Source organism: Anarrhichthys ocellatus, unplaced genomic scaffold, assembly GCF_004355925.1.
Source record: "Anarrhichthys ocellatus isolate YVR2014 unplaced genomic scaffold, GSC_Weel_1.0 scaffold26, whole genome shotgun sequence".
Taxonomy (NCBI): Eukaryota; Metazoa; Chordata; class Actinopteri; order Perciformes; family Anarhichadidae; genus Anarrhichthys; species Anarrhichthys ocellatus.
This window is the reverse complement of record NW_022280056.1, coordinates 2,903,175-2,928,996: the sequence shown is the minus strand read 5'-3', so window position 1 is coordinate 2,928,996 and position 25,822 is coordinate 2,903,175. Positions and strand designations below refer to the sequence as shown.

The 25,822-nt window shown below is 43.1% G+C and overlaps 4 protein-coding genes across 5 annotated transcripts in view; 2 read left to right on the top strand and 2 right to left on the bottom strand.

Moving 5' to 3' along the window:
• Positions 1-10,644, top strand: part of znf598 (zinc finger protein 598) — a 17,144-nt gene extending 6,500 nt beyond the window's left edge. Inside the window, exons 2-12 of the mRNA XM_031862002.1 lie at positions 259-371; positions 945-1,074; positions 1,410-1,621; positions 1,730-1,947; positions 2,058-2,160; positions 2,516-2,925; positions 3,408-3,486; positions 3,580-4,466; positions 4,619-4,784; positions 4,895-5,042; positions 5,164-10,644. Of these exons, the coding sequence (XP_031717862.1) occupies positions 259-371; positions 945-1,074; positions 1,410-1,621; positions 1,730-1,947; positions 2,058-2,160; positions 2,516-2,925; positions 3,408-3,486; positions 3,580-4,466; positions 4,619-4,784; positions 4,895-5,042; positions 5,164-5,538 (2,841 nt within the window). The 3' untranslated portion in view covers positions 5,539-10,644. The remainder of the gene's footprint in view (positions 1-258; positions 372-944; positions 1,075-1,409; positions 1,622-1,729; positions 1,948-2,057; positions 2,161-2,515; positions 2,926-3,407; positions 3,487-3,579; positions 4,467-4,618; positions 4,785-4,894; positions 5,043-5,163) is intronic.
• On the bottom strand, positions 8,193-17,151 carry syngr3a (synaptogyrin 3a). The gene is made up of 4 exons (XM_031862005.1): positions 16,942-17,151; positions 14,246-14,480; positions 13,614-13,759; positions 8,193-12,758 (listed from the first exon to the last, which is right to left on the bottom strand). The coding sequence occupies exons 1-4, from the start codon at positions 17,041-17,043 to the stop codon at positions 12,546-12,548; spliced, it is 696 nt and encodes a 231-aa protein (XP_031717865.1). The 5' UTR covers positions 17,044-17,151; the 3' UTR covers positions 8,193-12,545.
• Positions 17,152-17,472: 321 nt separating this feature from the next.
• drg2 (developmentally regulated GTP binding protein 2) lies at positions 17,473-25,280 on the top strand. Of its 2 annotated transcripts, none has more exons than XM_031862004.1 (14): positions 17,473-17,607; positions 20,782-20,886; positions 21,289-21,446; positions 21,658-21,747; positions 21,833-21,893; positions 22,090-22,180; positions 22,308-22,380; positions 22,695-22,785; positions 22,901-22,998; positions 23,217-23,293; positions 23,463-23,551; positions 23,647-23,705; positions 23,835-23,888; positions 24,908-25,280. In XM_031862004.1, the coding sequence occupies exons 2-14, from the start codon at positions 20,823-20,825 to the stop codon at positions 24,992-24,994; spliced, it is 1,092 nt and encodes a 363-aa protein (XP_031717864.1). In that variant the 5' UTR covers positions 17,473-17,607; positions 20,782-20,822; the 3' UTR covers positions 24,995-25,280. The 2 variants fall into 2 exon arrangements, with proteins under 2 accessions (XP_031717864.1, XP_031717863.1); XM_031862003.1 differs by lacking the exon at positions 17,473-17,607 and adding an exon at positions 20,469-20,574 and having other exon boundaries at positions 24,908-25,279.
• On the bottom strand, positions 18,435-20,447 carry gfer (growth factor, augmenter of liver regeneration (ERV1 homolog, S. cerevisiae)). Its single transcript, XM_031862006.1, has 3 exons — positions 20,043-20,447; positions 19,438-19,649; positions 18,435-19,283 (listed from the first exon to the last, which is right to left on the bottom strand). The coding sequence occupies exons 1-3, from the start codon at positions 20,253-20,255 to the stop codon at positions 19,121-19,123; spliced, it is 588 nt and encodes a 195-aa protein (XP_031717866.1). The 5' UTR covers positions 20,256-20,447; the 3' UTR covers positions 18,435-19,120.
• Positions 25,281-25,822: the final 542 nt, after the last annotated feature.

Sequence of the window (25,822 nt, the reverse complement as noted above, 5' to 3'; positions counted from 1 at the left end):
ACACACAACTTGCTCTACTGGTCATACATTGACTGCTTCCCATACTTCCATAGGATGCATTACATAAGGTCTTTGTGACATGAGTACATTTTAGGTACCTAACTCTGTACTTACAAAGTACTATTAAAGTAAAACCTGCCTCGGTATCGATGTCGTTTTTTCCAACAGTGCAATACAGCCTCAATATCCCTTCACTTTCCTCAAGGAGTGTGTGTTGAAATAGTTGTTCTTACATTCTGACTTTCATGTTGTACTCAGGTGGTGTTTGTGAAGAACCTGGAGGCCTTCTCGTCTCTGCCCTACCAGCAGTTCCCCTGTGAGAAGAAGTACGATATCTATTTCTGTAACGAGAAGATCTACGCCCAGTACAGGTACTGCTCTGCTCTGTTCTCCATTCGTTATGATTGTGTTATTGTTAGACTTTTAATATTTTAAAATCTGTAACCAAGTTGACGGTGCAGGCGACTACGATCAGTGGAGACTCCACCAGTTAAATGCTACTCTCTGCTCGGGGAGACTTGAAACTGAAAACCACTTTCACTGAATCGAAACTCAGTGTAAATAAAAAAAATAAATAAATAAAAGAACATCCAGTCACTGAACAAACACAGAAGAATGTCAATTAAAAACCCACAATAACATTTTAAATGTACAGTCAAAATGATTATTTATCGGAAGTATTGGATTGCCTGTGTTTTATTTTTCAGTGGCAATACAACTTTTTTCTAATTCTAATGTGACGATGTTTCCTTTTTCAGTGCAGGATTTCTTTTCAATGGCAGAAAGTTGCTTTTTTCGCACCACAGAAAAGCACTTCTTGTCATCTCAGCATGTAGTAGCTTGTTTTGCTTTAACTTGACACTAATGGAATTCTCTCTCTCTCTTGCTGTGTGTGTGTGTGTGTGTGTGTGTGTGTGTGTGTGTGTGTGTGTGTGTTGTATCAGGCATCTGCTGTTGCCAGAGTGCCTCTGCTGTTCAGAACCAAAGGTCTTCTCCAAGTATGAGGAGCTAGAGTATCACATGAGGAAGCAGCACGAGCTCTTCTGTTGCAAGCTCTGCACAAAGCATCTCAAGGTAAACTCACCTCCAACCAGCTGATGCAGGGGCTAAACTTTTATCGCTGATCAGAATCGATGCACTAAGTAGGTGCAATTCAACTCTACACTGGATTAAGAGATATCTGGAGGGCAGAGAACAAACTGTGGATTTAAATGGAACCTTATAACCATGCTAAAACGAGGGGTCCCACATGGCAGCAGTTTAAGTCAGATTGGTGTTAACTCATTTAGTATAAATTGAGCTGTTTGCCTACACCCACTGGAGCACTGGCTCATAAATACATAATATCTGAACATTTTGATGTCATGTTATGTCTTAACTTGTTCCTTAAACTTCACTTCTGCCACCAGATCTTCTCCCATGAGCGTAAATGGTACAACCGTAAGGAACTGGCTCGTCACCGAGCACATGGAGATCCAGACGACACCAGTCACAGAGGACACCCGCTCTGCAAGTTCTGCGATGACCGCTACCTTGACAATGATGAGCTGCTTAAGCACTTGCGCAGGGACCACTACTTCTGCCATTTCTGTGACGCAGATGGTTCACAGGAATATTACAGGTGTGTTGCAGCTGTTTCTCACACACAGAGAAACCCTGTTTGGAGTGTGGTGTCGCTGTAGTTTGAGGCAGTTGTTTGAATTGTGTTTTTAACCCCTGCTGTCAACAGTGATTACCCGTACCTGAGCGAGCACTTCAGAGAGAGTCACTATCTGTGTGAGGAGGGCCGCTGTGCCACAGAACAGTTCACCCATGCATTCCGCTCTGAGATCGACTACAAGGCCCACAAAGCTGCAGCACACAGCAAGAACCGAGCAGAGGCCCGACAGAACCGCCACATCGACGTGCAGTTTAACTACACCTCCAGACAGACCAGGAGAAATGAAGGTCGGTGAACTTGTTATTGCTCTGTGTTTGACACTGGCCTCATCTCTATGTTTAGAAGGTAACGTAACTAGTTTGAAGGCAGTGAATGTGAAATACGTGCTTGTCCTCAGGTGTCATGACAAGCGAGGACTACGAGGAGATGCGTCAGACACGAGGAGGAGGAGGAGGAAGAGGAAGGCCTCAGGGGGGACAGAAGAGCTGGAGGTATTCCAGGTGAGTCTAAATTAGCAATGCTGCATTGATCGGATGGAGGTTTATGACTTTGTATCACAAGTAAGCACCGACAGCATCCAGAAACTCTGTAGGACGGACAAAGATGTGGATGCTATCTTGCTATTTGTGTGCGTGTGTGTGTGGGTGTCTGACATTCCTTTCTGTGTAATTTCAGTATTGAAATGTAGCACACAGTCTCTGAAGGCCTCACCAGTGCTTTAAAGTGTTACTGTTCAAACCATATTATGTTTTAGTAGCTGTTACAGTCGAATTCCAATCTGTTTTCGGTCACTTTCGTAACGTATCGGTGTCTTGTTGCATTAGTGTGTATGTGAATGGGTGCTTGTCCACGCAGAGAGGAAGAGGACAGGGAGGTGGCAGCTGCTATGCGGGCGTCCTTGGCACAGTGTCGGCAGGAGGAGAGAGGAGCGATGCAGGAGAGGAGCGCTCCCAAACACTGCAGGGAGGAGAGAGGAGCGATGCAGGAGAGGAGCGCTCCCAAACACTGCAGGGAGGAGAGAGGAGCGATGCAGGAGAAGAGCGCTCCCAAACACTGCAGGGAGGAGAGAGGAGCGATGCAGGAGAAGAGCACTCCCAAACACTGCAGGGAGGAGAGAGGAGCGATGCAGGAGAGGAGCGCTCCCAAACACTGCAGGGAGGAGAGGGGAGCGATGCAGGAGAGGAGCGCTCCCAAACACTGCAGAGAGGAGAGGACCGAGAGAGCAGAACCAGAAGAACACAGGACCGGACACATCAAACCTCCAGGTGAAAAATAAACATATTTAAAAGTATATAACCAGTTAATGTGGTGTTTTCTGGGTTCACCATTTGGTTTCGTTACACAGCTGTCCCCCAAATAGTCTTATTCATAGAAGTGAAATGGAAGTAGAACAGACACTTCAAATCAATGTAGCAGGACAGCCAGAGCGGCGGCCACTATAATTATTCCGTGTAAACTAAACCCAGTCGTGGACTCACTGAGGTGAGGTTTTGTAGTGGAGTAGTATGAAGAATGGAGAGGCGTCTTTTGTGTACGACCGTTACCTTGGTGCTAGAGAGGAATTGGGGATTTCTGAATTTAATAACCGGGGTTTGTAAAGAAACGTGCATAGCACTGGTGGGCAAAAGCATTATTCTCCTCACACAAAATGTATTTTATTTCTATGCTCTTGTTGCATCATGGGATTGCAGTAAGAGATCCTCAGCAGCTTAACTGTCACTGTGCTGACGTGTTTTCTCTTTAACAGTAAGAACAATGAAGAGCTCTAATCCAGGGGATGGAGAAGATGACTTCCCAGCTTTAGGAGCCACAGCTGCCCCACCCATGTAACGTTTTACTTTTAACACGACAAACTGAAATCCCCCACTCACACCAAAGTTTGCTGAAATGTTACATTTCTGTTGTTGTGTCCCCTGCAGCTGTGTAAAGCCAGCTCCTGTGGCGGTAACAGCAGTCCACGCAGCTTTGAAGGAAGACGACTTCCCCAGCCTCTCAGCTGTAGCTGTTTCATCCCCCATGACCCCGGCTTACTCTGCACAACCTAAGAAGTCTTCCTCTTTCCAGGAGGAAGATTTCCCCGCGCTCGTGTCCAAAATCCGGCCCCTCAAACATTCAGCTGGCACCAACTCTGCTTGGTCCAACCACACCGCTGTAGCTAAACCCCACACTCAGCCTCCTCCGTCCTCCAGACCTTCCCCTCCTCTCCCGTCTGTGTCCTCTGGCCCTCAGCTCCTCTCCTCCTCCAACTCTTCATCTTTGCGGAGGAAAAAGAAGTTAATGGAGAACGAAACGGCGACATCTACCCGGTCTCCTCCACCTCCTGCTGTTGATGACGATAAGGGAGGGTTGACGCAGCAGGAGTTCCGCTCGGTGCCCACCATGTTGGACATCTCCTCTCTGCTCACCGTCAAAGGAGGCAACAGCAAACCCCCCACTGTGACCTCCAACGCTCCAAACCCGACCCCCATTCCTGATCCTTTTACCTCTAAAGCCAGCAAGAAGAAAAAACAGCAGAAGAACACGGCTGTTCCCTCCACGTCTGTGTCTTCAGGGACGACACAAACTGTAAATACGATCTCAGTGGAGACGGCAGCACAAAAGGAGAACGTCCCCGAGAAGAGTTGGAACAAACCCCCCTCCAGTGCCGTGACGGCGGCTCTGATGAGCGGATTGGCTAATGGCCACCCTGACAAGTCACCACCCGTCAGTAAGGAGCCAGTCCCGATAACGCCTCATCCCATGCCCGACCCCCCTCTTGATCAGGAGGAGGACTTCCCTGCTCTCATGACCAAGAACCCACCACCAGGTACGTAATATCCACAATATTCATCTATTGTCTTGTAGCATTTTCTTTTCTCCGCTTTATATTTTGTTACTATGACGTATCACCTTCCACATGAACGTTACGGTCAGTTGTTGTGCTAGAAACTAGTAACTCACACTGCGTTTATCTCTCAGGCTTCAAGTCCTCTTTCCCACTGAAGGCCTCAGCTCCGGCCCCGGCCTCCGTCATGCCCCCACCTCCGCCCGGCCTTGGAATCTCCGCCCCTAAACCTCCACCAGGATTCACTGGGATCCCCCTCAACAGCAACGTGGTGGAGCCTGCTTCGTCTGCAGTCAACCCGTGAGACAATCTCCCTTTTTAATGCATGCTCTCTTTTTTTGTTTTGTCCGTGTTTGTACCTCACAAAGCCAACGCTGACTTTATTTATTTGTATTATTTTTATGCCCCAGGCCCCCCAAGGTGTGGAGCAGTGGTTACCTGGTGCCAGAGGACTTCAATCAGAGGAACCTGGAGCTGATCCAGTCCATTAGACTGTACCTCCACAACGATGAGTCAACGTTCAACCAGTTCAAAAACTACTCTGCACAGTTCAGACAGGTACTCGCCACAAAATATGATCCTAAGAATTATTTAAATAGCACAGTCCTCAGGCCCCATATATATGGTGATGTGTTGAAAGCTTCCTCATCATCATCCTCCTCCTCTTCTTCGTTCCCAGAGTGTGATATCAGCAGTCCAGTACCACAGCAGCTGTAAGGACCTGCTTGGAGAAGACTTTAACCGCATCTTTAACGAGCTGCTGGTGCTCCTGCCGGACACCGGCAAGCAGCAGGAGCTCCTGACGGCCCACGGAGACTGCAGGGCGCTGGAGAAGCAGTCGGGCGCCGGAGGAGGAAAGAAGAACAAGAACAAGAAGAACGCCTGGCAGATTCCGACCACGATGGCCAACGCGGCCGCTGAGCTGGACTGCCAGGTATGCCCCACTTGCAGACAGGTACTTGCCCCTAAAGACTTCAACTCCCACAAGACCCTGCACAACAGGGATAGCGAGGAGTTCCCTTCGTTGCAGTCAATTAGCCGTATCATCAGCTAGCCCTTCGTTCTTTTTTTTTTCCTTTACTCCAAATGCCATTGTGGGGTATTAGTTCAGTTGCCCCCTGCAGCAGCGAGTGTGGAAAACAGTAGCCACGTCCCAGCGGAGTTTGGGGCTCATAATGAATTGGATTTTTAAGAAAAAAAGATGGCTTACGTTGTTTTTGCTTTCTAAGGGGATCATGTTGATAGGCTTGTGCTCCGTCTCAACTCTACTTCTTGCATCCTTTGAGGACGTCTCCAGCTGGCTCTGGCACTGGCAACACAGGTGTAACCGGACCTGTCGATTTATTTAAAGAAAGAGGAGAGACGAGCCGAGGCTTTACTTGAACGCTTTGCTCCCTTAAAATTGTATTGATCTACATATTTTTTACCTCGCTTTGTGTTTTCACTCAAGTACAATGATGGCAACATGTATTTTGTTAACATCAAAGCTGATGAAGTATGTATGATTTCCCAGAGGGGCTGCTTGCTCAAATAACTAAATAAACACAAACATGATCAGTTCAACTACAGAGCACCATATTTATTTAAGTGTAGCTGTTTTAATTGTCCGTCGCTTCATGCAGAGGAAGGTCTGTTGAGTGTTGGAGTGAGTGAGTGACGGGAAGTAAGCTGCTTCAGGAGCTGGAACAGTTTTTAATGTAGTACATCATTTTCTTTTGTTCCGTTTACATCACTCACCAATGTGGTTCATTGTGAGTGATGGACTTGTTATCCAGTGACGTTGCAAATGGAAACTACACGGAACTAAACGATGAACGAGGGTCCTCGCATGTTTTCTCAGTTATGTTCAAATCTACTTTTTTAGGATCAGTGGTACAATGAGACATTAACCACTGAGGTCACCAGAAGATATTCTATTTAGGTCTCCAGGTTTTTTTTAAAGTATACATTTTGTTAAAATGAGTTATCATGAAGAAATTCATACAGCTACCATAATGTTTGCAGCAGAACAAAACGTCATTCCCCGACACGCTCTCCACTCCGCCTCCCTTTGAATTCCAGCTTTGACAAACTGGGAATGTGTTCTCTGTTAGTTGGAGGGTGATCGGTGTGTGTGTGCGTGCGTGTGTGTGTGTGTGTGTGTGTGTGTGTTCCTGTAATTTCTGCATTTCACATAAAACAAACTGCATCTTTAAAATCAGCTTTGTGTTACGTTTATAAACTGTGTCGTGTATTGCTCAATGTGTATTTGGGGGAAAGCAGACCTTCAGTCTGTTACTTTAAGGTTCTGTCATGGTACTCGTAACATATTTAGCCAATAACTTGGATTATGACTGTCCACAAATACCTGTAATGCATTTATTTATTTTAAGTGACCATCCCAATTGCAGTTGTTTAACATTTCATATAATTTAAAGGGAAAATTCCCAGATTTCCAACCTTACCTCTATCTAAGTTCGGCGTATAGTGTGAAATTAGCCTGTAGTTCTTTTTTTATCCAGTGACGTTGGAGAAGAGGAAGAACGACTACAGAGTGCTTCTTCAGCTGTGGGGCAAAATCATACTTTAAAAACTTCAATGTCCACTTTGCCCACCTGTATTGCAAACTAGTTATGTTTCCAACAGTGAAAATGGCATCCCAAAATATGTGTTTGCAGAGGATGTTATGGTGGGATATTTTTACAGTGTTTTGAAAAGAGAGGGAACGTAGAAGTGTTACTCCTCACTGGGACAGATGTGTGCTGGAGAACTTCTGCAGGATCCTGAAGATAAACTGGAAGAGACGACGAGGACCAGCAGGGCGGTTTGGACATGTTTTGTGAGAGCCGCTGCAGCGGGGCAGACGGCACATCTTCACATCTCACTCTTCGATCCAACCAGAGTTGCTGATTGTTGGAAAGACAGACTGACGGTTTTGGTGAGTTTCAAATGAAGTGTGTTTGAAGATGAGTTAACGAGGCTATTTAATTCAGGTTGTATTCTTCTCTTTAGGTGTAACAATATTTATTTTATTGACATTTTGTGAGTTTATTTTGTGTATTAGACGCAGCGAGCTCGAAAATGTGGTTGTGTGTAGAAGGTAACCCACAAGTTACGAATCTCTCACAAGATGGTTAGAGTTCAGATAGTAGTCAGCGAGTTTTCACTCTGTTTTTGCAACTTGTGGGTAACCATCTATTCATGACCATAAAAACAGGCCTTTAAACGAGCTATAACCTTACACAATATTCACCTTTTAAAGTTGATATGGCAAACCTTTAAGCAAACATTTTCTTATTTTTTTTTTTTACACATTCAACAATTAATGAGCAACATATTCATTAGTAGTTTTTCTGTCCACCGGATGAATGTAAGTTCAATATTCACTCTACCAGCTGTATCTGGCTCTCCAGCTGCTCTGTTCACCAGCTGACTGTCTGTCTGACATGTGGTGCTGAGCAGGTCTTGTACAGTGACTTGTTTTAGTGCTTTTTCAATGAAAACAGCCGCCTGTTTCTGCCAAACACAATGCAGTGATCGATAACCAGAACAGTAAAGTTGCCAGACGGCTTAACAATGAGCCGAGGGGAGCTGTAGATGCAGGTGATGACTCTCTAAAGGTTCACCACTAAGACCAAGGAGCTCTTTCTCGCTGTCATGTCACACATTGTCATTAAATATAATCTTCACAAATCTCCAGGCAGTGAAGTCAGGGACAGAAACAGGCAGTCCAAAACATGTTTTCTTTTTTATTCGAGTGACGGTCAGACTGCAGTCCAGAGACATTCAGGTAATAGACAGTGACACACATCTCTGTACACATTGTTTATACACTGAAGAGGTCGAACACCTTCAGACCATAAAGAAACAACTCAGAGGAAACACGTTAAAGGGGTAGCACGCTAAAAATCAATGTTTACTTGATTGTTGGTCGATGAGGAGGGAGGTTTCACATTTTTATTATCAATATTATAGGGGGTGATATTGTAACATCCATGCAATGTATTATACTGGAAACCACACAAGTGATGGCGTCCGCGTTACTACATGTCACCTTTTATAATCTCAGTCTAACAAAACAGCATGAAATCACATAAAACTTTGATTTTGGCGCCAACGGCCCCTTTGAGAGCGGTCAAACTAAGTATTTCCAACAGAGTGCATTCTAGCTCATAAATAAACATTAATAATATTTTTATATTTTCAGTAGTACAGGACAAACCAGACCCTAGACAGCATCACACACAGGTTCCATTTACTTCAATAACGTACTGAACTTTACAACCAATACCACGGTAGTGTACATGGGCCAGAGCACAAAACATAGAGAATGCTTGTGTTTTTATTTTTATCTACCACACTGACTGAAGAAGAGACTGAAACACTGAGAACGATAATACAACCTGACCTGACAGTACCCCAAACTACCCAATAGTACCCCAGTTGTTCCTAATACCGCCAGCAATAACCCAGTTTTAACGGGTAACTAGCAGCCCAGTAATACCCAAGATTTAAGGAACTGTACTGGCATTTGTTTTCCATATTTTGGCATATTTATTTATGCTTTAATGTTGTGTCAGTTCACTGTTGTGGAGTGGCGTCAGGTCAATTTGAACATTTCATGTCTGGAATCTCTACAAGCTGATATTCAATCCTCCGAATGAACCAAAACAAATGTTTGTTTTTAAAGATTAAAAACCGGTTTCTTTAGGAAATAGTTTGCAGTGATGTTCACGCAACATGGAAAACCACAAAGTCCTTTAACTTGCATCAAATACACTTAACGGTACCAAACAATACCCAGAGTACCTGAAAGTATTTGGAAAATCAACCCGTCCTGAAACCCCGAATACTCCACAAAGTGTTTTCTGGAACTTTCCTGATCCCAAGATCCTAAAAGGAAATACTACTGCGTTATCCCTAAATTCATAACGTATACTCACTTAACTATGCACTCGCTGACAGTCTGGTGAATAAAATGCTTTTGTAAAAAAAAAGTCATGCTCAAAGGTAAATCTTAAACCTTATCTTTGTTTTACAAGACTTTAAAATGATCTTTATCCTTTTAATGCTCCAACTAGAACAAACACATTGGCTTAATACCCATTTGCCTGAAGACTGCATTCAGAATCTGCATTATTACTCTGAGTCATTAACCTCATTAATTATGATTTTAGACGGCAGATAACCCTTTTTACTCTGAGTATATACTAGACAGGAGCTGGAATACAGAGCGTGTGCTGCACCCGACTACCTCACTCACTCCAGTTTATATTTGTGTTTCTGGGTGCAGAGAGTTTCACCCTGGAGCTTTAAGATACACACACACACACAAGCGCATGTGTACGTGTGACCGACTCGAGGTTGAGGTGACGTCACTGAATAAACAAAGAGTTGTTCGGGCGTGCGGCCAAAGTTCTGACAATGAACTGCGATTAATAAAACACAGGAATATATCCAGACAGCTGGCCAATCTCATTTTGCAAAAAAAAAAACAACTTGTCAACTTAAGAATTACATAGTATTCAATATATAATGAGATCTATACAACAATTTCATGCATTATTATCATGATCACTTTTAAAACTCTGGTCCCGGTGCTGCAGTACCGTCTCCGGTCGACAGAGGGCGCTGTCTACAAAGGACCGATCAGAATAGCAGGCAAAGCGTTCTACGGGTCAATATTATCACTAATATGAAGTTTTATATTTGGCTCTCTTCATCAAAACAAACTCTTAGTTCCGTACTTTGTAATTCATACATCTTGACGGTGACACTGATAAAATATTTAGCATTTTGGGGGATATGATTAAAGGGTGTGACAGACTTATGATTCCCTCCTCTGCACTAAAACACGTGTTCAAGAATAACTTCTGCACCACAAAATGTAATTAACTACACGGATTCACACATTTTCACACACGCCCCCCCACACGTCTCCCATGCTAATACACGTACACCTGTTGCACGTGGACACACACACACACACACACCAAAACTACAGTTTCACTGATGGCGAGTGTACGTGAACCACGACACAGACACTGCTGCACACCGACATGGTTGGCATGATAACTATCTACATCTGGGCCCTTAGTGACCAACATCCACCCAAACCTGTCCCCAAAATTCAGACGACTCTCCGACCTTCCTCACTGAATAAGAGCTCATCTGTTGCCCCCCCCCCCTTCAGACAGTAACAACATAGTAGTAATGTGGTGATCAGAAGACAACTGTAAGAACACAGGGCAGTTTGGCAGCTTCTAAAACGTAAACATAAACAGACCTGACTTACCCAGAATCTCCCCTCTCACCCTATTTTACACACGCAACACCCAACACAGGACACTGTCTCATGTCACATACTACACACACTCCCTGGTACCAAGGACGGATTATAGGACTATGGGCCCCTGAGCACCCACCCTCTTGGTGGTGGTTGAGTGTTTTTCGGGTTATTTTGTCTCTTTGTAGTTATTTTGAATCTCTTTTTGGTATAGTTTTGAGTCACTTTGTAGTTCTTTTGTGTCATTGTAGTCGTTTTGTCTCTTTATAGTCTTTTTGACAATCTTTATGATCGTTTTGTGTATCTTTTGTAGTCCTTTTGATTTTGTCGTGGTTGTTTTTTGTCCTTTTCCTGTGATTTTGAATCTTTTTTTGTAGTTTTGCATCTTTGTGTCTCATTGCAGTCTTTTGTGTATCTTTGCAGTCTGTCATGGTTGTTTGTGGTAGTTTTCAGTCTTTTTATGGTCGTTTTGTGTCTCTTTGTAGTTGTTTTGAGTCTCTTCAATGTTGTTTTGTGGTCGTTTTGCGTTACTTTGAAGGTTTTTTTGCATCTCTCTGCAGCTGTCTGTGTCTCTTTGTGACTCCTTGTAGTCGTTGGATTGACTTTCCAACAAGAAATTTAAAGAATCACTTCAAACGGAGGCTCGAGTCGAGGGGGCCCCTGACCCCATCGGCCCTTCCAATAATCCATCCATGCCTGGCACAGAAAAATAACAGACTGAAAAAGGATTCCCTGTGGATCTTTGATAAACCTGGGGAAACGAACCCGTGTGCAAGAATGACCCAGAATCACACAGATTCAGGTATTGTGATAATATATTTTGCATTGTGACAGTTTTTCTTTAGAATAATTCTTACATTACATCAAGGAAGACCATAAATACCAATACTAATTGTATTTAAATTAGAAACAAGCTTCTGTGGAGGATCTATCTGTTGGATTAATATATAACTTCTATATCTAGCAAACTTCACCAGGGAAGCTCAATGAAAGTCAGATAAACACTTTTTAATTTGTTAGTACAATTCAAAGACTAGTATGTAATTTGAGACAGTGCCTGAAATTGGTGTAACCTGACGTAACTAGCCTACCGACAGTACAGTATATATACCTACAGACCTACATGAGAATGTGAGATATTGCACTTAGTCACAAAAGGTTGTTGTTGTTGTTGTTGTTTTTTGTTTTTTTTTACAGCATGTGGAAACCTACTAAAATTAAGTCACTGTCTGAGACACAGTACAGTATGGCACTTAGTTGATCTCTAAGTTTGGAAACATGCAGATTCAACACACATGATCACTTTTAACGGACCAGACCGTACTGTAGCTAAAAAATATATATCATTCCCCGAACATTCTCCGTTTGGCATGAAAGGGGATTTTGACACTTCAATGAATGGAAAGAATAAGACGACGGTGCTGTATGTGAGTGCCTTCTGCACTTTTATCTTTTACCTAACACTGCTTTGTGGTGGAGTCGCTCACTTTTTTATTTTTTTTGGTCAGAATTGTGTCTACAATATGGCCTTCTCTTCTACATTTTCTCCTCTTATTTTCTGGACACTGGATTTGAGAACGCAAGAATTTGAGTTTAATATACAGGTCAAGAAAGGTGCAGAAAAAGCTGGAATGTTAAGGAAGGAAAGGGAACGAGACGAGGGAACAAAGAAGGAGAGGCCTACTCAGCCCAGATAATCAACACATAATCAACTGCAGGTGTAACATCACAGAAAGCTAATTTTCTGTCACTTTCCTCTCATCCATCTCCCGAACCTTCCTCGTCCACCATCTTATCTAGTAAATGGGAACCTGGTACGTGGGCGCGGCTTTGTTCTCGGTGAACGGCGGGCTCTGGTAGGTCTCTGTGGTCTCAGTGGTGGTGCCGCCTACTGGTGAGTTGGAGGGGTACGGCTGGGTGGGCGCGCCGCCGTCCATGTGCTCCGTGGTGAACAGAGTCATGTCTGTGCCGAGCAGATACTTCTGGACCGCACGCACCGTTAGACCGGCCTACAGGGGGGGAGGGGGGGGAGATTAGAAAAGTTCATGCAAAGAATAGAGTGAATAGCTTTACATTTAATAGACGGATACGAGAGAATAAGGGTATTTCCCAAAATGCAGAACCATTCCTTTAAAAACGTACAATGTTTACAACAATGACGACGTCTCTTAACTCGCATTAAGCACAATACAGGAGATGCATGACCAGTTATTTTTGCCTTAAATGTAATCGGAGACGGATTACTCCGGATTGCTCTTCTAAAAGTGTGTAGTTCCCGATCAATATAAGATAATTGACATATTTTAGAATATAATGTCAGATAGTATTTTGTTTAGCACTAGGAGAGGAGTTATAGAGACTCTCTTTGTCTCTAACGTGACATTCAGGTGCAGTTTTAGACCGACATCAGCACTTTGAAGTCATGGTTGAAAATGTAAAAACTATTGAGTGGGGTTTTTTTTTGCATTTAGATAGTCGGGGGGGGGACTTTCCTGCATCTGTGCTCAGGAGCTTATTGTCTCATAATCTGAGCAGAGTTTAGGTGATATTGTGCATTGATTCAACAGCTGTGTGTTTTCTGCAACCCTTAAAGAAGAACAATGGGGGGAAACATTTGTTCTGTCAGGTTCAGGAACGGTTCATGTTAATGTTTCAGAGAAGGAGAGCACCGGTCAGTCGTCTGTGTGTTAAAAGCTGGTCTGCACTCATTAGCAACAAACCCAAACCCAACTAAATGCCTACTGAGGCACTATGCAGAGAAAGTTTCCATGTTTCCATTACTGCGTGTGTGTGTGTGTGTGTGTGTGTGTGTGTGTCTGTGTGTCTGTCTGTCTGTGTGTGCCTCTGTTGTTGCTTGTTCTCACCCAGGTGATTATGGAGAAGAAGGAGAAGGCGATGGCAGCCCGGGCTGCGTCCGCCCCCTGGTTGAGTGGCAGCTCGTCGGCCGTGGTCTCAGACCACTGATTGGCCAGGAAGCAGAAACTCACAAAGTACAGGAAGGTCCAGAAACCTGCCAGACACCAGTGGAGCAATAATAACACTTTGTTACGACAGAAAGAGAAAAGGTAGTTTCCAACTTTAAACATGAAACACAATAACCTGCAGTTCTTTGTTCCCTTTAGAGATGAAAGATACTCTCGCTTCTCTAACATCTTCTTAAGTGTACAGGTTCCAGTTCTCTTTGTCTTGTGTTGCAAGAAAGCAGTCATCTGAAACAAAGCATCTGGCCTAGTTGTTGTTTTTTTTCCATTTTGGGGAATCCCTGCCTTTTGAATACTGCCGATTAGAAATAAATACGGAATCAGAAACGGTTTATTGCCGAGTACGTTTGCACAGGCAAGGAATTTGTCTTGGTGTTTGGAAATAAACCCAATGCAATAGTATAAGACGTCATTTAAAAATGGGAAAATTTACAATAGTATGTCAACAATTTGTGTTTGTGTGTGTGTGTGTGTGTGTGTGTAAACACAACTGAAACACGGATCGTCCTCCTCACCTGAGAAGCCGATCTCAAGCATTATCGCCTTCTTCCTGTCCTTGACGGAGCTGATGGAGGAGAACTTGTAGTCGAGCATGAAGAAGAAGGAGCAGGCCAGCAGCCCCACCAGGCCCACGAACACACCGTAGTTACACGCGTCCGCATTCTTGTTGAAGACGCAGTGGAGACGCTCGCTGCCCAAGTTCACGTAGCCCTCGTTCACGATGGAGGCAAAGACCACCAGGGAGAATATCTGTGGAGGAGGAGGAGGAGGAAGAGGAAGAAGAAGAAGAAGAAGAGAGGAAGAAAGTGACAGACGGGGAGGAGGAGGAAGAAAGTGAAAGATGGGGAGGAGGAGGAAGTGGAAGAAAGTGAAGGAGGAAAGTGAGAGACGGGGAGGAGGAGATGGGGTAAGGAGAAAACTATGATCAGAAATGATTGCCTCAACATTCCCCATATCTCTGTCCTCTCAGTGGAAACAGGGTTGTTTCCTCCACAGCGTCTCTCTGAGCGCGCTCAGACCAAAGGCATTAACCTAATTTCCCGTCTTTGTCTCTCTGACTGAAGACGTGGATGCTTCACTTCCCATCAAGAATCGTCCTGAGGCGGTGTGTGTGTGTGTACACCAAAACGGGAACGTCGCTATAACTCATGCTATAAAACCATTTGTTCCCTCGTTGGTTTTTATGAATGAGACTCTTCTTTAGGTCCAAATCTGTAGATCTGTTTTGCTTCCTACCTCTGTCTGGACTTGCACACTGATCAGCTGACTAACTCTGGGTGGCAGAATAGGGCCATGTGACTCACACACACACACACATGGGCACTCACACTCGGAGGTGTGGGTCATATGATGGTGGACAATGGGATAATAACCACACTTTAAAACCAATCACATGTGTGGATATAATCTGAGCAGATTCACGCTCAGGTGCTTTTATTGAATCACAATGATGAAGCTGCTCATGCATAGAAGCGCTGCATCTCCAAATGGAAAGAAAAAACTTTTTTACTTTTTTAAAAATATGATTGCATGGTGTGTGTGTGACATTTCTAAGGCCAGTTAAAGGAATAAATTCTACTTCCATTTGTCTATTTTTACATTGGGATATCTTATCAGTTTGTCATAATCGGTGCGATACAAGAGTCATTTTCCACATCTGTAATTGACTTGTTTCGTTTACTTTCCCTGTACTTCATCTGCTTTACACTTTGATTTCCTTGTAAAGCTTCAGAGAGCAGCAGCATCGTTGTAGTCGGTGGTTGGAAGTCACCGAGTACATTTAAGTAAGATAATTGTACACGTACTTTACTTCAGTATTTAAATTGTATGCATTTTTAAACTTCTGACCCCAACCACTGGATTAAACTGCCTAAATATATATAAAGTAGTTTTTTAAAAAGTCTCAATCTCGACCAGCTTTAACAGTAAAATGGCCCTTATGTATTGTGTCAGAATTAACGATGTAATAATTTTATACATATTAATACTTCAGTAACGGGACATTTTTTCTGTGTGTAGGATTTGCCGACATCTAGCAGCGAGGCTGCAGATTGCAAACAACTGAAACTTCTTCCGTGTGCCAAGCGTGTTTAAAGAACTATGGTGGTTCTCCTTTTAAAAGGTACTTCTGATAAAAGTACATGTTGTACCTTCACTCAAGTAAAGGATCTGAGTAATGTTACTTCTAATATGTGATATCTGATTATTATATGACACTTTGAAGGCTTTCAGCTACAAAAATACACCAACAAGCAACACAATGGACAATTAAACTTTAAAGCACATCAGCTCAAACAGTTTAAAACACGACTGATCGAGGCTAAGCTGGATGTGTTCTTTGTAGTAAGCTAACGACGTGTCCAACGGGCTCAGTAGGACATCATGCGGAAGCTGCACTGGAATAATCAGACACCCGAGACTCATTAGGACTAAAATAAAAGATATTGGCACACATCTCACGCTCTGTAACAGGTGTCTCCTCCTCGGTGTGTTTCAGAGATCTCCCCCTGCACCGGTAGAGAAGACCTTCTCTGTGTCAGCCAAAGATGCGTTACATCAACCGTCAGCGCACCACGCGCCTCCGTGGCCCTGCGTGCGTAATGATGACCGCGGACCAATCACAAGGTGGGGTGACGGACGACGACCGTTTAGGGGCAAAGAAATGGGCAAAAATCATGAGCTGAAAACATAATTGGCGACGCAAAAAAACAACTTAAGATGTGTGGGCACATAGTAAATAATGTTTTGTGTAAGATATGAACAACAGGAAGCAGGAAGAATGAAAAGGTCTCGTCTTTCTACACAATCCGGTCCGGTCTGCTGCACATCTTATTTATAGAGAAATGACTGTCGAGATTTAGAGGAAAAAAGAGAATACGTCGGTTTGTGCTCGGAAAAGAAAAACCCACAACAAACATCTGTATTAATCAGTTTCATGGTCAGGGTGTCAGACAGCCAGCAGGCCTTGGTTACACCCTGTACGCTGCATTTCTATAAAGACTCTGGTATAAACACTCGTTCCTTGGTTTCCGTTTACACACCCTGCTTATCAATTATCGCTGGATTTCTGGGGTCTGTATTTGCAGTGAGAACACGTCACGGGTCTCGCGCAGCCACGACAACACAGAGCCCCCCCCCCCCCACACACACACACACACACACACACACGAACAGCAGTGCCTGGAGAAAAAAAAAAGACCCCTGCTCTCACCCAGGAAAGCACTCTGAGGATGGTCTGCGGCTGTTTGGCGAAGGTAAGCGGGTCGATAGTGGACCCGGACCGGCCCGCTCCGAACGATCCCACTCCGTCCATCTTCTGTCTCTCTGTCTCTCTCTCTGTGCGCTCCTCGCGGCTCCACGCTCCCGGCTCCACGGCAGGATGGATGCGCTGCTGCTCGCTGCTGTGGGGACTGGTCCTGCGCGCACGCGCACAGGCGCGCGCGCACAGAGGAGGACGCCGTGAGTGGAGTTTTTGCACAGATTTTAATATTATCATTTTAATATAGAATGTAAATAGAATAGAATAAATTGTGTTGTCTTCAAGAGGAGCCTTCTGTCAAATTAGCCTACATTTAAATAAAATAATGTTAGACCAAACCAGACACCAGAGCCCCTCAAGTCAGCTGATCCGGCTATGACAACACCTGTGTGGGTCTGTAGTGCCTTTAAGTATATCCACCAAATTATACTTTTAAACTATGGAATGTAAACTCCCCTCAGATTTCTAAATCCTTAAATTTCCAGGTAAGAAACGTACCACAGAGCGTGACTTCTTTGTCCACAATTGCAGACGCAGGCCTGGCGCTAAAACAGAAGATGGACTCCTTCTAAATATGAGGCACAAAGGCCACGAGGACTGCAGGCTACAAGCACTATGGTGAGTATAAAAAGAGAGGAAAAATCCTGCCTGAATCCCTCATTAGCCATACACACATTGCTAGGTTATGAAATATGTCATTGAGACAAGTCTCATGATGCCAAATACCACAATAACGTAGTCACAAGTTGCTCGTCATGGGATATTTGTTGATCAGTGATGATCATTGAGCCCAAAGCAGCTTCAGACAATAAAATACAGTAGTCCTGGTCTTGTGAAAACTCAGTGTCATTTTCACCACTAATATCACGTGTTATGAAAATGGCAAACTGAAGCTTCTGTGAAATACAATGTCATGCCTATCATACATGGCTCACACCACTAGAGGTCAGTGAAGTCTACTTCAAAATTCAATATCTCAACAGTAATGTTAAAAGAAGCAATTCATACCAGAGTTGAGGATGAATACTGGTTGTGTTAGTATGTGGAACAAACACAGTAAAAACAAACAGTAGCAGCTGAGCATTAGACTCGTGTGGTTGTGTCCTCTACTGGTTCCTCAAATAAATTCATAATCAGTGTTTATTAATAACAGACAGGTCACATGGCTGAGATGCTGGCTTCACAGGCTCTTGACTAAAGGAGAAAAGGCTTCACGTGGTGCAACCAACAGGTGTTTTAATCATCCATATAATACGTTATCTACTTTTATGAATTGTTTATTCTACTGAAAGTCAAAATGACATCTTACCGAACCTGAAGCATCTCTTCCAAAGTGTTTATTTGGCCCAACAGCCAAAAATCAATTTACAGTGCCAGACATGAATAAGAGAAACACAAGTAAATGATCACTTTTGAGAAGCTATAATCAACACAACATAGTTTGTTTTTAACTTAATTTAATGACTTAAATTATCAATAATCATGGTTGTAAATAGCAAATTACATAATTACTAATTCCAGCACTAAATTATGCAAATAAGTGAACATAATCACAAAAGACAAAGTGAGTAACTATACAAATATTCAATGAAAAACCATTCTGTAATCATCATGTCCATCATATACATAGGACATTAAAAATGAATTAATTTGGGATATTTCTAATGAATTGCTGACAAAATGAGATTTGAACCTTAACCTTCAGGGTGAAATAAGACTTCAGAACAGGAAACAACATTTGAATGGGCTGATTGTAACTAACTTACTGCTTCAACAGATAAATCACGGCTATATTGGTCAACAAACACAAGATTGAATGTAAAATTTAAATATCAAGTTTGTATCGCAAACTTTTAAAACTCCCCAACAACCGGAATTAACAAGTTCAGTGAAACTAAACCGGTTTGGTTCTAGCCTGAAAATCAAAGAGGGATACCTATTTGTTTTGTATCTTTCATTTTATTATCGGATCAGTTTTATTAACTGACCATAGAAGAAGAATTTGAAGTGCACACCATAGTCTCTCTCTCTTCACGTTAACTTCCTCCACAACAGAGTTGTGAGCTCCACTTTGTGGTGTTCCCACTCAAAGTTGTTTCCTCTCATGTCTGAGCTCGGTCCTCACACCTCATCAGTCACAGGAGCCATCTTTCCATCCATCTCTCCACCTCTCATCGACACGGGAGCAGTCGAACTCGGACTTGCCCAGCCGGACGTTAATGTCATTGTGGATAAGACAGAGCCACTGAGAGAGAGCATGGCGACTCCTGGTGTCCGGCTGATTGGTTTTCAATCTGCAGAGAGGAAATGGTGCATTTAAAAACAGCCTGCTCTTGTCTAACAACACCTTGAAATGTGAAAGCTGCAGATCCCTTTGCTTCCACTAAACCCACAAACAAGCAGTTAAGATGCCTTCATATTAAATCTAAAGGATCAGTGTAGTCTGACCTGCCCCTGAGGTCTTCTGCACATTCATCACATGGGAAGAACTTGGAGAAAAGGTTGATGAACTGCCCCATCTCTTGCTGCTGGGTAGAAGATGGTCTATCGGGGTAATACGCTGCCATGGTGTGCAGGAAGGACCAGGTGTTACGCCCCAACTCCTCCCTGTCCAATGGACATTGTGGGTCTTGTGGCTCTGACTCTGCAGCTCGGGTCTCCTGGAGAGTCAAAGTGGTATTTTAAAAAAGGAAGCCAAGTGCAGTGTGTGGTTTATGCTGATTTGTGGTTTCACATGAATAACTTATCATACATATCCTGTCCTACAGGCAGGTTCTTCACCACAGCCAGAGAAGACTATTTGTCTCGTGGAGATCAGGATCAAATAACTTAATTGATATGAAAAGCTTTGGATCAGATGTGGAGAGAGCTTCTGTTATAGGATGAAACCCAACCACCATGTGACATTGCGTCATGACAACAAGTTTACAAAAGCTCGAAGGAGAAAACTCTGGCACATTGACAATTAAAACATATTACCCTATAAAAAATCTCAACTGTAATAGTAATATTTCTACGGATCGTCTAAAAACCCCGTCTTGACCTCTTGTTACCTGTACAGCAGCTGTCGTCTGTTTCTTATGGATCTTCATCCAGGATTTAAAGTCCGTACAAGCTCTGCATGGCTTCTTTTTCACATCCCCTGTCTGCTCCGGCTCTTTACCGGAGCCGTCCTGCGGTGGTTTGACTGCCACGGCAAACGGAAAACCTTCAAACCCGGGCGGGTTGGAGGTTGAAGATCCTGTCGGTCCTGTGGGCGCAGCCATGTTCGCTGTCTATATTACCTAATAACTAGGAACGACTGATCGATACATCATCGGGAATGCCCGGCTGTTCAAATGCAGCTACATCTGACTTGGCACATTATCGCTTTTTTTTTTTAAATATTTTGAGTCCACCGGGAGGACAGCTTCGTCGTCGTGCTGCACACTTACCGACTGATGTGAGCGATAACGATACATGGGACAACATTTGCGTTACCGTGCGTTTCCGTGTTTCTTGCGGACCGTTTATGGGGACGGAACGACTTCCGGTTTGTGATGTCAGTTAACTGTGCATGCCGCTGAGTGAAGCTTCTGCCAAAGTGTAAAATTATATTATATTACAACATTTTACAAATTTGTCATTGCACGTGTTTTATGTAAATATTCATTTAAAGCTAGTTGTGTCGAATCATAGTTTTTATTCCGGTTTGTTGACTGTTATGTTCCCACTTGTTAGCCTGGTGGCTAACAAAGCTAACAACTGTGGAGTGACACGTTTCTGCGTTCTGTTATTTTCTCTCCTCGGCAGTGTAACGTTAACGGTGTAACAGGAACACCTGCACCGCCACAATGGGGATCTTGGAGAAAATCGCGGAGATAGAGCGAGAAATCGCTCGGACACAGAAAAACAAAGGTAAGAGAGGGCAGCCGCTAGGCTAACTGTTGGCTAACCCATGGGCGAACTTGTGGCCATCTCTTGTCTGACTCTTTGTGTGTGTGTGTGTGTCAGCTGTCGGTGTTGTGTTACTCATTAATCTCACAGAAATCCAAGGACAAGCGTGCTAATCGACACCGTAAGCTTGATTACAGCAACCACACACCTAAAGGAACAATCCCCCAAAAAACACGTTATCTCCAAGTAACAGCTAATACATTCAAATGAATCAAACTAAGCTCCAGTGTGGTTGTTGTGCTGGTATTACAATGTTATAGCTACCTTTTTCCACCTCTCACCTGCATTATTATTGTGGTGTCAGACTCCTACTTTTAAAGCATCTTGTGTCACAATTTATTTTTCTCTCATTGATTTCTCCAGCCACTGAGTACCATCTGGGTTTGCTGAAGGCCAAGCTAGCCAAATACAGAGCTCAGCTCCTGGAGCCCAAGACAACGGGGGCCAAAGGCGAGGGCTTCGATGTCATGAAATCAGGAGATGCTCGTGTTGCTCTTATCGGTTTCCCCTCTGTGGGTAAGGTACGTCAACACTTCGGGTAATGGACTGTTTTCTCTTGTCTGGATCTGGAAAGTTCCCCTAATCCTGCTGCACCATATCTCAAATACAAACAAAGAAATAGTAAGATGGTTGAACCGAGCCAACGTTGAAAAGCACCAGAAAGAGGAGTGAAACATAATCCAAAGATTCAACGTGTCCGGGTGTAATTGAATCCTCTGTTGTGTCCTGCAGTCCACCTTCCTTAGTTTGATGACATCGACAGCCAGTGAAGCTGCTTCCTATGAGTTCACCACTCTCACCTGCATACCTGGTGTCATAGAGGTAAACACAATCGCAGCCACGGCATGTCCTAAACATCGTTAAAAAGAAAGAAGTGCTGTTTACGCTGTTGTTTGTTGCTCTTCAGTACAAAGGGGCCAACATCCAGTTGCTGGATCTGCCAGGAATCATTGAGGGTGCTGCCCAAGGTACGCTGAGATGTTTTGTTTACTTAAACCCAAAGTGAGCAGACGCTGTAGTCTATTGTATCAGTATTAATGAATGATAACGTGTGGGATTTCAGAGTAACGGTTCTTTCAGTTCATAGTTTAGATGCTGCCGCTCACAATAATGAGAAAAGTCTTTAAAGTGATTGTAAAACACTGACTCTGTGACCGTTCACAGGTAAGGGTCGAGGCCGGCAGGTCATTGCTGTAGCCAGGACGGCAGACGTCGTCATCATGATGTTGGACGCCACTAAAGGAGAAGTTCAGAGGTGTGTGACGCCCACTGTTTGTGTGCGTGTGTGTGTGTGCGAGACGGTCTGTTGAAGGGAATTTGAGAGGCTGGTGAGTTATTTCATCAACTAATTCTTCCCTTAAATTTCCTTTTCATCTTTCTAGAGAACTTCTAGAGAAAGAGTTGGAGTCGGTGGGCATCAGACTCAACAGGTCGAAACCTAATATATATTTCAAGGTACATTTTCTATCATCCTCCTGAGTGGACCATCAATACCAACAGCCGAATTCAAAGAGACATGGCTCTTGTGTTGTGGCTAAAATGTGGATTTAGGAAAAGAACTGATTGGCGTTAATGGTAGATAAAAATGAGTAAATCGACCGCTTGAAGTCCCAAATGGTTGTCACGGTACCTTGCTTTGGCATTAATGGGCCTTGCTGCTAGCAGAGCCTAAACAAATGTCCTGTCCATGCTAGCTTGTCAGCTTCAGACATGAATACTCGATTTGTAATGCTAAACTGTGTACAAATGTGTGATTAATCTCTCTTTAGCCCAAGAAAGGTGGCGGCCTCTCCTACAACTCCACAGTTCCTCTCACCCAGTGCTCAGAGAAGCTGGTTCAGCTCATCCTCCATGAATACAGTATCCTTCACTTCTCAAGCACCAGAGGAGGCAGCTCGCAGAGGAAAAGATCATTTCTATGAACTTAATAAGTCTCAGGAGAATACGCTTGATTTCTTTAACCCCTTCTCCTCAGAAATCTTTAATGCAGAAGTCCTCTTCAGGGAGGACAGCACACCAGACGAGTTCATCGACGTCATCGTGGGGAACAGAGTATACATGCCTTGCCTTTATGTAAGTCAGTAACCATCATCCGGGTCTAACATTTTAAATGTTTCAAATTCCAAGTCCCAAGATGTTTTTCTGAACATTTTCAACCCATAGAAACTATTTTGTTTGTAAAATGTATTTGGAGTTACGAGGTTTTGGCAAATCTGCCGAGCTTTTAGCTTGTGTACGTTTGTTTAGGGTCTCTTTTCTTTTTTCCCTCATATTAATTTTGATATTCACAGGTGTACAATAAGGTGGATCAAATCTCCATCGAGGAGGTGGACCGCCTGGCTCACCAACCTAACAGTGTTGTCATCAGGTCAGATGTGTGTGTGTGTGTGCGTGTGCGCGTGCGTGCGTGCGTGACTAACAGTCGTCTTGGTTGGAAGCTGCCATCTCACTCTTTTAATATCTATCTATGTAAATATCTATGTAGGTATGTGGGAGTTAAACAGCTTTCTCCGTTTCTGTCCTCGTGTATATTTCAGTTGTGGGATGAAGTTGAACCTGGACTACCTTCTAGAGACGTTGTGGGAATACCTGGCTCTGATTTGCATTTACACTAAGAAAAGAGGAGGTACACGCACGTTTTCTCTCATTGTTGGACTGTCGCAATCACATGTACACCGAATATATATTACGTTTGTTGTTCCTTTCTTCTTTTTCCATTAGAGCGCCCAGACTTTAGTGATGCCATCATTATGAGAAGAGCAGCATCTGTAGAACATGTGGTACGTAAAACGCACATGAAGTCACACATGTAGAGTCAAGATGTCCAACATCTGTACATAAATAATAACATGACGGTCAGCAGATCGCGCTGTGTGTGATGTGATGTTGCTTTGCTTTCTCCCCCACAGTGCCATCGAATCCACAGAACCTTAGTCGGACAGTTCAAATACGCCCTGGTTTGGGTAAGTTCAAGTTTTCAGCAACTCATTAGCCTCTTGTCCCGTAAACTGTCTGAACAAGCTCCCTCATGTTGACCCAGTGAGTAGAATAAATACAAGATCTTTGTTGGATAATTTGCATTAGACATACAGTGACCGGTGTACCTTTCAATGGTGCCTTTCTCCTCGAGGTGTAACGGTACACAAAGCTCATGCAGCTTTGAGCTCACAACTCTGTTGTTTCTGTTAAAAAAACAAAAAAACAATCACAATTATTTTGACCAAAAAATCAGCACTACACAGTGGTTCATGGGTTTGATTGTTGCTGTAAAATGTTAATATGATCTCTAGTTTGCATAAAGGTGGTGAACAAATGAGATATGAGTTTTCAAGGGTGTCCCAACACAAAATTCAGATCATTAGAAGTTCAGCTAGGTAGTTATGACAGTCACAGATTTTGCCCGTGAATGTCTTTGCTTGTCTTTAGTTGTGTGGCAGATACGATAAACTGTAATTCCAGTTAATTACTAAATTAATTACACCTTTGTGGAAGCATACAATTCAACATATCAAGATGCTTTAGTGTACCATTGATGTTGCTTTTATCCCACAATGGGTTGTGCAACAGAAATGGAAATGTATGCAACTTGAAATATAAATAGTACAGAATGTATTGATATTGTTTATTGTATGAAACTGGGACACGGTGTATGAACACTGACTGTAAGCAAAGTCATTGTTCTTCAGCTTCATTAAATGTCCATGCTCCCATCAATACTACAGTAAACACAGCTGCAGCTCTTGATGGAAAGAAACACTGACCGTAATATTCTCTATATTCTATATTCAGTGCTCGCTCAATTGACTCTCTAAATTAAAACCACCCTCAGAGCTTCAGCTGTGTTTACGGTGTCATGATACATGAGACGCAGGGTGGAGCGGATGCAGAGGATCTCTTGTTCACTGTGTAGAGATTCACCGCATTAGAAACCCAAACAGACAGACAGGAAGGGTCTGAACCGAGTCGTCTGTTGGTCTTCCAGGGAACCAGCACCAAGTACAGCCCCCAAAGGGTCGGCCTTACGCACATCATGGAGCACGAGGACGTCATCCAGGTCGTGAAGAAGTAAAGCGAGCTCCGGGTGGAACAGAGCAGAGCCGGAAGAGTCACACTTTCGTCGGAGGAGTTAAAATGGAAAAAGAAGACCCACTGTACAATAAAATTACTGCAAAGAAAAAATAGCTGCCATTCTTATTTTGTATATTAAAATGAACAAAATGCATTGAAGAGACGAAGCAGACTTGAGTTGGACAATACATGGTGTGTTTTACTTTTTGATTATAAGAAGATGCATTTGATTCAGAGGGGAAACGAATAAAGTCCATAAAATGATGAATCCTTGTGCTTCCTTTATTACTATAAGTTTCACCTTAATGTATTATTGGTATATTTAACTGCATTGCACCTGGATTACATTCAGTCGCATGTAAATACTACACCTCTAATTCCTGGACATTTTTCCATTGCAGGAAGCTGTTCAGTATTTTAAAAAGTAACTATAAAGCTAATAGTCGTATAAATACATTTAGTAAAATATATACATTAAAGATTGTGAAATTATTGAAACTAAATGATTAAGAAATGTTATTTTATTCTTATTTTCATGGTGTAACTTGTTTTAAATAAATGAATTCACATTAGATATTTAATTCAAATGTTTAAACCTGAATACATTTTTTTGGGTCATTTGTCGGAGGCGGAAACGAGCTGTGAACACAACACTGACTTAAACTGAGATGTGACAGTTATGGAGCAACATTATCATTCATTTGGAGCTCGGTTTTAGCCACCTGGAGAATGTGAGTCTGATATTTACTCTTCATTTAGTTCTGTCTTTGTGTCCACTCACTCCTGAGGAGAATATATTCCAGTGTTTAGCTGCTAAATGCTACTCAAT

What these genes read in the sequence shown, in the direction of transcription:
- syngr3a (XM_031862005.1), bottom strand. Translation starts at nt 17,043, where the DNA reads ATGGACGGAGTGGGATCGTTCGGAGCGGGCCGGTCCGGGTCCACTATC. An exon ending in TCCTCAGAGTGCTTTCCTGG is followed by an intron (nt 14,481 to 16,941) that starts GTGAGAGCAGGG and finishes CCTCCTCCACAG; the next exon opens with ATATTCTCCCTGGTGGTCTT. An exon ending in GCTTGAGATCGGCTTCTCAG is followed by an intron (nt 13,760 to 14,245) that starts GTGAGGAGGACG and finishes GGTGTCTGGCAG; the next exon opens with GTTTCTGGACCTTCCTGTAC.
- gfer (XM_031862006.1), bottom strand. Translation starts at nt 20,255, where the DNA reads ATGGCTGCGCCCACAGGACCGACAGGATCTTCAACCTCCAACCCGCCC. An exon ending in AGACGACAGCTGCTGTACAG is followed by an intron (nt 19,650 to 20,042) that starts GTAACAAGAGGT and finishes TTGACTCTCCAG; the next exon opens with GAGACCCGAGCTGCAGAGTC. An exon ending in GCAGAAGACCTCAGGGGCAG is followed by an intron (nt 19,284 to 19,437) that starts GTCAGACTACAC and finishes TCCTCTCTGCAG; the next exon opens with ATTGAAAACCAATCAGCCGG.
- drg2 (XM_031862004.1), top strand. Translation starts at nt 20,823, where the DNA reads ATGGGGATCTTGGAGAAAATCGCGGAGATAGAGCGAGAAATCGCTCGG. An exon ending in ACTAAAGGAGAAGTTCAGAG is followed by an intron (nt 22,181 to 22,307) that starts GTGTGTGACGCC and finishes TCATCTTTCTAG; the next exon opens with AGAACTTCTAGAGAAAGAGT. An exon ending in CAGCATCTGTAGAACATGTG is followed by an intron (nt 23,706 to 23,834) that starts GTACGTAAAACG and finishes TCTCCCCCACAG; the next exon opens with TGCCATCGAATCCACAGAAC.